At 39.0% G+C, this 11,141-nt stretch overlaps 2 protein-coding genes across 2 annotated transcripts; one reads left to right on the top strand and one right to left on the bottom strand.

Annotated features, from left to right (window-relative positions):
• Nucleotides 1-543: 543 nt before the first annotated feature.
• Nucleotides 544-4,132, top strand: LOC109010366 (flavonoid 3'-monooxygenase CYP75B137-like). Its single transcript, XM_018991178.1, has 3 exons — nt 544-593; nt 2,337-3,289; nt 3,500-4,132. Exons 2-3 carry the CDS (start codon nt 2,345-2,347, stop codon nt 4,130-4,132), a joined length of 1,578 nt encoding a protein of 525 aa, XP_018846723.1. The 5' UTR covers nt 544-593; nt 2,337-2,344.
• A 3,718-nt stretch (nt 4,133-7,850) lies between these two features.
• LOC109010355 lies at nt 7,851-10,808 on the bottom strand. The gene has a single exon (XM_018991155.1). The coding sequence runs from the start codon at nt 10,806-10,808 to the stop codon at nt 7,851-7,853; it is 2,958 nt and encodes a 985-aa protein (XP_018846700.1).
• Between the last annotated feature and the right edge of the window lie 333 nt (nt 10,809-11,141).

The following is an 11,141-nucleotide window of genomic DNA, read 5'->3' as shown; positions in this document are numbered from 1 at the left end:
TAATAACAAATTAAGGTGAGTTTTCAATCTAAACAAGTGTATTCTTCTCGTTATTAGATTCATGTATTCGGGTCTCATTCGAATTCCACGAAAATCAGTCGACGTGGGGAGGAACGAAGTCAGGATTTTGACCTTGGAGGCCGAATTTTCGGGACTGAAACTTTGAGTTTGAATTTTCTATGGGTACTTTACTTTTGTCCCTTCAAATTTATTATAATCAGTGTAATTATATTTTTTTATTAAATATCTTTAAATATTTTCAAAAAATAAAAATATTTTATTTTATTAATAATTACTTCCTTAATCATTAAAAAAAAGTAAAAAATAAAAAATAAAATAAAGTATCCAAACGGTAATTTTCAGGAGGCAAACTCAAGGGTACCCAAGCAAACATCACCTAACTAGTTCAGGCGACCAATAGAAAGAATACTGATCCGAATTAAGCAAATAGTTCAAGACTTCAGGCTCTATATAAAGGAGTGCTCAAACATGAGTACTTCATGTGCAGATCAATTCTAAAAACTTCTCTATATTTGTAAGAATCTTGAGGTTCTCAAAGATCAAGCTGTGATATTCGTCCAAAGTTCCAACTTGTAAGATCTCTTCATGATTCATCAGTTCTAAAACTATATATATATATATTTCCTCAAATGTCATTATCTTTTTGAATCCTCCGTAATAATACTCAATTATCATGGTATTCAATATCTTTTTACATTAATCACTAATCATAAAGGTAGCTAGATATTAATCCCTCGAAAAATACCACATGACGTCTCTATATTATTACTGCTCTTTCGTTGTATATAGTTAATATATATGGCCTCCTAATTAAACCCGTACGTTTCACCTCATGACCAGATCAGTTAATTTCTTTCTAACAAGCTCACAAGACATACCGAAAAATGCTCTAGCTGGCACAAAATTTGCTTCTGACCCATGGAATTATTAGCTATAAGGTTGGCAATTTTTTAGTACATGATACTTATTGTAACAAAATTTGGCTTCAATGGGCCAACTGATCTGTTCAAAACGATTATAAACATATCAATATCTTGGCAACGTGCTTCACTTGAACAATCTGTATAATTAAACAATTTTTAAAGCTCTAAGACCAGGTTACTAAAACTCTCAGTAATTTGAAGTTTATAACTAGATAGTCATGTACGTTGGAATGGATTCGTGGAATATGGTTTTTTATTTATTTGTTCATTTAGATGAATTTTATGGGATCACAATTCCATTTTGCTTGGAATTTAGATAAGTGCTGATCAGAAGTTGGAAATGTATACAAATTAATTTGGTTATGGGCATCAATCTTCAAATTGATTTTGTTTTGAATACGTACGTACATATATTTTTTGAAACAATTATGTTTTTTTTTTAAGATATAAAATTATGTTAATAAGTTCAATTCAATCCATTTAAATTAAAGAATTCAAAACGGATTGATATAACTTAATTTGTTTGTATTAATTCAACATAATCATTTCTTTTTTAGTGGCATGCATATTTTATTAAACAAATTATACACATAATTACAGCACACCATGCATCTATTTACTATAATGAGTCCAATCAAGATTGATATATTTGACTCGTCTAATTAAAATAGTCAAATTAAGATTGAGCAATATACAGGTAAAAAAGATTGATGTATTGTGATTTGGATAATGAGATGAAATGAGATGAGATGGTTTCAGATAAAAGTTGAATAAAATATTAATTTTTAATATTATTATTATTTTAAGATTTAAAAAAATTAAATTACTTATTATATTTTATATAAAAGTTTTAAAAAGATTATAATAATAAAATGAGATAAAATATTCTCACCCTGACCTACGTCACGTGTATATATATGCACACAAAACTATAGTACTAAACAAGAATCCAACCCAATATTAGACCCAAACAAAATATTTCAAAGTCTATTTGATTATTAAATTGTAAAGGTAGTGCAGGTTACGAGAATTTAATTGTAAAAAGCTGAAAGAAAATTAAAAAAAAAAAAAAAAATTGGGAGAAAAAGAGGTAGCCCATATGACTCAAAGTACTGTAAGTGCCCATGTGATTTCCATCCCACTAATCAATGGTAAATTAACACTGTAACCACAGTAATATGTGAGCATTATTTTATGAGAAGTTTTTATAAATCTAATACTTCGATTCTCCGTAACGAAATATCTATACATACTTGACTTCCACCGATAGGTCTCGTTCCTTCTTCTTCCTTGCTTTCCAGGCCATGCTTCAACCCAACAAACATCACATACATCTTCCTAATTTTGATTTTTGACCATTTTTTTTTCACATCGCCCAACACTTGAATGCAGCTTCTGCGATGGGATGGTGGAGGTCCTATGCTAGTGACGAGAGATTTTCTAGCTCAACTCTCACTGTTTTGATCGGTACATTTGCAGTGTTATGGTTGCTATGGGCCATCAAGAAACAAAGAAAGGCTGCAGTACCTCCATTGCCACCAGGTCCCCGTGGCTTGCCAATAGTCGGGTACCTTCCGTTTGTAGGTACAGAACTTCATACAAAATTTGAGCAACTGTATGAGATCTATGGCCCCATCTACAAGATTTGGCTTGCAAATAAATTGTGCGTTGTGATTAGCTCACCCTCGCTAGTTAAAGAAGTTGTTCGTGACCATGACGTAATATTTTCCAACCGTGACGCTAACACAGTTGCACGTACCGTCACATACGGGGCAGTCGATATTGCTTTTTCCCCCCATGGTGCTGACTGGAAGATGTTGCGGAAGATGTTTGTGAGAGAGATGCTAAGTCCAGCAAATCTTGATAGTACCTTCCCTTTACGAAGAGAAGAGGTAAGGAACACCATTAGAAATGTGTACGACAAAAAAGGCACCCATATAGATTTAGGGGACCTGGCGTTTATAACGGTGATGAATGCCATTATGAACATGTTGTGGGGTGGCACGTTACGTGGAGAGGAAGGGGCTAAGTTTGGAGCAGAGTTTAAGCATATCTTTGCGGAATTAGTGATGATTCTCGGAAAACCAAATGTTTCGGACCTTTTCCCGGCTTTAGCAAGGTTTGATTTACAAGGGATCAGAAGGAAAGCAAAGAGAATTTCTGAAACCATTGATGGAGTACTTGATTATGCCATTGACAAACAGATCAAGAGTTTGGCCAAAGCCAAAGAAGAGGGAACGACAAAGACAGAACAAAAGGACTTTTTGCAAGTTCTCTTGGAACTAAGTGAGCAGGACGACGGTGCACCATCAATGAGCATGACCCAAATCAAGGCCTTGGTTTTTGTAAGTATATATATATATATATGTGTGTGCGCACGCGCGCGCATTGCTTTTTTACTTTTGTGTTTGATTGGTACTTTAGAGCCGAACAGGTGGGGTTGATTTTGCCATTAATAACTTTAACTAATTCATAGACATCCAAACTTTATTTTGGTTTTTTTGTTTGTTTTTCAATTTTCTGTTGAGCTGATCACCTTACTCTTGTTTAAATAGGACATAGTGATAGGAGCATCCGATACCACAACGACCATGTCGGAATGGGTGATGGCAAGGTTATTGAAGCATCCAGAGATAATGAGAAAGGTCACTGAAGAATTAACAGAAATCGTGGGTTTGGACAACTTAGTTGAAGAATCTCATTTGCCCAAATTACATTATTTAGAAGCGGTTATTAAAGAGGCCTTACGTTTGCACCCACCTGGTCCTTTCCTATTACTTCGTACTCCAAGTGAATCTAGCATCATTGGAGGGTACCATGTACCCAAAGGTTCTAGTATTTTCCTGCATATTTGGGCTATACAGAGGGATACAAAGTATTGGGACAATCCATTGGAATTTAAACCTGAGAGGTTTCTAAATAATGCTTATGGTAGGTTTGATTATTCGGGCAACAATTTTAAGTATCTTCCATTTGGGTCAGGGAGAAGAATATGTGCAGGGCTTGCACTAGGGGAAAGGACACTCAAATACATCTTGGCTTCACTTTTGCATTCTTATGAGTGGAAATTGCCACAAGGTTCAGAGATAGAATTTTCTGACACTTTCGGTGTTATTACCAAGAAGAAGAATCCAACCATTGCAATTCCAACTCCAAGGTTATCCAAGTCTGAGCTCTACACAAAATAGTACAATGTGAGAAATATACTCTATTGTATAAAGCATTTATATGCACAATAACTAGGAGGTTTTGATGCTTTTCACTTCCTGTAGTGCTATAGACAATGTAATGATGATTTCCAAATAATGCCATTTGGCTTGTCTGCAAAGAGGCTTATTATACCAACACTCACCTGTATCTAGATTTGCGCAATTATTGGCCTATGAATAAAATCTTACTTTGGTGTTTCCTTTTCTTCTTGTTTTGCCAGTCTGATGTGGTTTTATTGTAAACAAAGTTTTTTTGGGCGTTTTGTATTATAATGATCATGTAAATGAAGTCTGCATGCATGATCATCTCCATCGATTCTAAAACATTGACACAGATAAAGCGTCTCCATGATTTTTTTTTTCCATGAGTATGCCAAAATGTGCAATGCCAATCATGTGTTACGATATACACCATTAGCAATGAAATTGTTTTTACCATAAAGCAAAACAGCCAAAACTTTGGTTAGTGGTATAAAGCTGGGAGAGCAATAAGAGTAGAGGGTATCATGCAGGCTACTAGGAAACCTTCACTATGATCAGAACCTCTGTTCAAAGTCAGCAGGCTGTGCTCTCTTTTCATTCATTAATTATATATATATTTTTTTTTTGCAATTGGTAAAATGGGATTTGCTTCTTTCATTAGTTGCCAACAGCTTCTTTTACGACATTCCAAATATTCAGCTAATCAATGTTGGAGATTGTTGAGTAAATATCAACCACACAGAATAACGTGTGGCATGTGTTATTAACATAGGAACTTTACAAAGTTCTATTAAGAGTCTGTTACAATGGAAAACATAACAAAGTCTAATTGAACATATCTTCTAAACTTGGATGACTTATCACGGTCGGATTCTTTATCCTTAACATCCCCTGCAAGTCCAAAGTAGTGGAAACTACATTGAGCTTGGAATGGATTGTTGTAAAGTCTATGAAAATGGGGCTCGGTAAAGATATCTGCTAGGAGACAGAAACTTAGTCTCAATGAGTTTCTTGGCAACCATGTCCCTGACAAAGTGAAAATCAATTTATACATGCTTTGTACGAGCATGGAAAACTAGATTTGTTGACAAATACATTGCATGCTCTTATGTTGTCATACCATAAGATAGGGGGTTGTGAGAGTTTAATACCAAGTTCCTAGAGTAAGGATTGAAGCCAATGAATTTTAGCTGTTATATTGGCCAACACCTTGTACTCAACCTTGGTGCTCAGCCAAGCCTTTGTAGCCTGACTTTTAAAGTTACCTAAAATCGGAATCTATCCTAATAAAATACAAAAAATTCTTCTACGTATAGTCACTTGGCGCAAACGGTGGGGAGTCGCTGACGCAACGTCAGCTGATAAAAAGAGAAAAATAACAAAGGAAAGAAAACACCCGCCTTGCGCTCAAAATAGAAAATTTGAAAAACATTGAAACAGAGCTCACTGTCTAGCTTTTAGAGTGGATTTCGTCTAGCTTTCATGTGGATTGTTGGTTGATCGGGTTCGTGTTCGTCTGGATCTTGTGTGTTCGTGCTCCTTCTTCGTCTTCCTACTTCTGATCTGGTTCATTGATACCCACATTGATTTGGTTCGTTGTCAAGAACCTGGAAGATGAGTGTATGTAATGGAGGAAGATGAATATGCTGAAGATGGTTGCTGCAAGGGAAAGAGCAGAGTGCACGGAAGATGTTTGATAAAAAAACTATGAGAGTTTGTATTGCTACGGGAGTGCTTCGAGGGCTCCCAACCTCCTTACAATAAAATTCCCTTACAATAAGATTCTTCAATGCCGTTCCTCTCCACTCACATTCACCTTTATGCTTACATTTTCTCTCACTTGTAACTAACTCTCATAATGATAAACTAACTTCACTGACTATAATTGTCAAAATGACAGACTCAATATTCCAATTCCCTTCACTCTGTAATGCCCAGGTTTTTACTCCCAGCATTGCCCCAACGCACCGTTTGAAGTCTTCCAACTCAAACGGTGCGTTTAACAGTTATTAAACGCTGAAAATATAACATAAAACGCACGCACCCATGCTTAATTCAAAACGCACGCACACCGACTCTGCCTTCAGGACCTCGCTACGCACCGTTTCCCTTTCCTTCTTACGTCGTCATTCCGAGTTATGCACTTAACACTTCAACTTCCACTTCTCACTTCCAATTCAACGCCCATTAGTTTCTCTACTCTAGGGTTCTTCGCTTCTTGTCCCAATGCCAGCCGCCGGTTCATGACAACTCCCTCCCATCACAGCACCTTGCCCACAAGGTGTGGGTAAAGGCCTTGTAGACGCCATAGTAGTTCCCAAGTATTTTCTTCAGTCGGCAACCCCAACCACTTCACGAGGACCTCGGTAACTGCTCTTGCACCTTGTTTCTTCATGCGTCTTTCAATGATTCTTTCTGGTTCTGGTCTTAATTCCCCTGTGTGATCTGTAGGTGGTAGTGATGGAAAGATTGGAACTTGGCAGCCAATTTTTCTTTTTAAGCAAGACACATGAAAGGTCGGGTGAACCTTGGAAAATTCTGGAAGCTTTAATCTATAAGCCATTGCACCTATTTTAGCTTCAATTTGAAAAGGCCCATAGAATCTGGGAGCTAATTTCATGTTGTGTCGAATTGCTAGGGTTTTCTGTCTGTGTGGTTGTAACTTCAAATAGACCCAATCTCTTACCTCAAACTGTCTCTCAGTCTTTTTTTTTATCAGCAAAGTGTTTCATTCGATTACTGGCTTCACTCAAATTGTTCTTAAGCAACTGTATCACCTGATCCCTATCCCTTAAAACTTGGTCTGCCATGTTATTCATGCTTGTTCCCGGAACATAAGATAGTAAGGTGGGAGGAGGGTGCCCGTACAAAGCTTCAAAAGGGGTCATTTTTGTTGATGTGTGATAAGTGGTGTTGTACCACCACTCTGCCATAGGTAACCAAACTGACCAGGACTTGGGTTTTACCCCTGCATAGCATCTTAGGTAGCATTCCAAACCCTTGTTAAGTGCCTCGGTCTGGCCATCGGTTTGAGGATGGTAGGCCGAGCTATAGTCAAGAGAGGAACCCTGGGAGTGAAATAGAGTCTGCCAAAAAGAACTCAAGAAAATAGGATCCCTATCCAACACAACGGACCTAGGAAACCCATGCAGCTTAAAGATATTTTTCATAAACACATCGGCGACTACTTGAGCTGTGTAGGGGTGGGACAAGGCTATAAAGTGGCCATACTTCGAAAAATGGTCCACCACCACAAAAATAACACTGAATCCCTTAGAATTCGGTAACCCATCAATAAAATCAAGTGATATGTCGATCCAAGGCTGATCCGGAATGGGTAAGGGTTGTAACAACCCTGCTGGATAAGTTGTTTCATATTTAACAGCTTGACAGGTTTCACATTCTCTCACCAACTGTTTGATGTCCCTCTTCATTCCTTTCCAATAAAAATCTCGTTTGGCTCTGTGATATGTTTTTAAATACCCGGAGTGGCCTGCTTGGGGGTTATTATGAATGTACTGCAAAACTTTTAGCTTAAAATTAGAATCTGGGTTCAAAACCACCCTTCCTTTCCTAATAATCAGCCCTTGTTGCACGGAAAACCCTTGAGGAATGTTCTGATTTTGATGCAGATTTTTAAGTAACTCTACTAACTCCGTAGAATCTAGGTAGCTTTTCTTCAACTCCTCAATCCAAAGAGGAGTAGGAAACGAAATCATAGCTGAGCAAACAGATTCTCGGTCTCCCCCTCTCTTCTTGAAAGGGCATCTGCCACCTTGTTTTCCTTACCCTTTTTGTATTCAATGGAAAAATCATAACCCATTAGCTTTGTAATCCATTTTTGTTGCTTCTCATTCCCCACGCGCTGTTCTAGCAAAAACTTAAGGGCTTGTTGGTCAGTTTTTATGATAAAAGGCTGCCCAAGGAAGTAGGGTCTCCACTTTTGTACTGCTATCACAAGAGCCAATAATTCCTTCTCGTATTTTGAAAGTAGCAAGGCCTTGCCCTTAAGGGCCTGATTTAAGAAATAGATGGGCTGCCCTAGCTGCATTAACACTGCCCCTATCCCTTTTCTGCTTGCATCACACTCAATTACAAATGGTTTGCTGAAATCAGGAAGTTTAAGGACCGGTGGTTGAGACATGGCCTGTTTTAAGGCTGTAAAAGCCTCGTAGGCCTCCGGGTTCCAAGAGAAACTGTTTTTTCTGAGTAAGGAAGTAAGCGGTGCAGCGATGAGACCATAATTCCGGATAAATTTCAGGTAATAACTGGTGAGTCCAAGGAATCCTCGTAAGGCCTTCACATTCTTAGGCTCGGGCCACTCTATCATTGAAACAATCTTAGAAGGATCAGCCATCACTCCCTTATCATTAATAATGTGTCCCAAATAGTCAACTTCATTAACCGCAAACCGACACTTAGATTTTTTTGCAAACAGGCAGTGCTGTTTCAATGTGTTTAAAACCTCTCTTAGGTGATCCACATGTTCCCCCATTGATTTGCTATATACTAGAATGTCATCAAAGAATACAAGCACAAATTTTCTCAAAAAAGGTTTAAAAACATCATTCATGAGCCCTTGGAATGTGGCGGGTACGTTAGTAAGACCAAATGGCATTACCAAAAATTCATAATGTCTCTCATGAGTACGGAATGCTGTTTTGGGAATGTCACTAGGCACGACTCTCACCTGATGATAGCCCGATCGTAAATCGAGTTTAGAAAATATCACTGACCCAAAGAGTTCATCCAGCAGCTCGTCTATAACTGGAATCGGAAACTTGGCTTTTATTGTTTCCTTATTGAGTGCCCTATAGTCCACGCAAAGCCGCCAACTACCATCGGCCTTACGAACCAGCAAAACAGGGGATGCAAATGGACTAGAACTAGGCCTAACCACCCCCGACATCAACAATTCAGTCACAATCTTCTCAATCTCAGTTTTCTGGTAATATGGATACCGGTAGGGTCTATTGGAAATTGGTTGAGTGCCCTCTTTGAGGACTATATGGTGGTCATGGCCACGGGGTGGTGGCAGCCCTTGGAGTTCACTAAATACCCCTTCAAACTCCTCCAACAGATCAGAAATTTGCCCGTCCACATCTTCACATTTTTCATTTGTTACCTCCTCACACATGATTTGCAATAAAATGCCCTTTTCGGTAGTCATAGTCGCCTTAAGCAACTTATCCCCATCCTCCACTACTGATGAATTTAACTTTAATCCCTTGAATTCTATAGGTTTTCCATCCAAAACAAAATTCATAAGAGATTTCGAAAAATTCCAAGAGATAGTGTCCAATGTTTCCAACCATTGGATGCCCAACACAATGCCACAACCCGCAAGGTCCAATAAATGAAGAGGTGGGTTTAGCAAGTTACCTTGGACCTTTAAAGGGGCTGATCGGCAGATTCCTTCACTGCTCAGTCCTTGCCCATTGGCTACTCTCACCCTCAAATTAACTGAGTAATCTACTGGAAATTTTAATCTCGAAGCCACAGCCGTGTCGATAAAATTGTGTGAACTGCCTGAGTCCAACAATATAATCACTTGTTCGCCCAAAATACTTCCAACTACACGCATGGTTTTTGACGTGGGGGTTCCAGCAATGGCTGCCAAAGAAATTTCGGGTTGTTCGTTGCTGCTGAACAGTGTTTCTGGTTGAGTTTTTCCAACATTTTCATCACCCTGCAGCTCCTCCTGCTCATCACCCTCATCCTCACTACCTTGTAACAAATAGATTTTTGGACTCTTACATTTATGCAACGGGTTCCACTTCTCATCGCAATGGTAGCACAAGCCTTTGCGACGTTTTTCATCCATTTGAGTTGAATAAACAGGTTTAGTACCCCCCGTTGGATTTTTCCATTTGTGATACGCATCACCCGAGTAAAAGCTTTGGAAGGAGTTACTACCACTCATAGTATTTGGTTTGTCCCCCGTAGATTTAGTGAATTTTTTTGTGCTGCAATAATACTCCTCTTGCATTTTTGCTAACCCATATGCTGCATGTAAATGTACAGGGTTTAAAATACGGGTTGGAATGCGAACCTCGTCTCTCAAGCCGCTGAGGAAGCAACTCAGCTTGTGAGAGTCGGAAAGACCTCTCACACGATTTGCCAAAGCCTCAAACTGGCTCATGTAAGCAGCTACAGTGCCAGACTGTTTCAACCTCGTCAAGGCCTCCATTGGATCGTCATACGCCGTGGGACCAAAGCGAAGGAGTAACGCCCTGGAAAACATCTCCCAATCCCGGAATAATCCACCATTTTCAACTTCTTGGAACCAAACAAGAGCCTCGCCTTCCATATGGTAAGAGGCCATCAACAAACGGTGAGGTAGTGGAGTTTGGTGGAAATCAAAGTAGTGGTTGGCTTTAAAGAGCCAAGCTGTTGGGTTAGCTCCTTGAAAATGAGGAAATTCCAACTTGACACCCCTGGGGTTAAATCTTCTTCGGTCTGTGTTGTCGAATTCCAGTTGGAATGGATTGTGTGGGGGTGGAGGTGGGGGCGGTAGGGGATTGTTTTGTTGGGCAAAATGGGCTCTTAGCATGTCTTTAATCTCTTGAACATCTGTCTTAACTTCATGGAGCTCCTGTTTAGTTTGGTCCATCTGAACTTGTAGGGCATCAACATGTTGCTGCTGTTGTTTTGATCGAGTGTTTTCAGCCATGTTAGTCTATGGTATGGTCTGAGTAAAAGGCTTGGATCTGTGGCTGTTTAGATGAATTTTCTGGGTGTTTGGGTTTTATTTTGGTGGCTGTTTGGATGAATTTTCTGGGTGTTTGGGTCTTATTTTGGTGGCTGTTTGGATGAATTTTCTGGTTGTTTGAGTTTTCTGTTGGTGGCTGTTTGTATAAAGCTTGGTAGGATCGGTTGGCTGCTGTACCACTTGTTAAGAACCTGGAAGATGAGTGTATGTAATGGAGGAAGATGAATATGCTGAAGATGGTTGCTGCAAGGGAAAGAGCAGAGTGCACGGAAGATGTTTGATAAAAAGACTATG

This window comes from Juglans regia, chromosome 2 (assembly GCF_001411555.2).
Source record: "Juglans regia cultivar Chandler chromosome 2, Walnut 2.0, whole genome shotgun sequence".
NCBI classification, from domain to species: Eukaryota; Viridiplantae; Streptophyta; class Magnoliopsida; order Fagales; family Juglandaceae; genus Juglans; species Juglans regia.
This window is presented reverse-complemented; position numbering and strand designations above follow the sequence as displayed.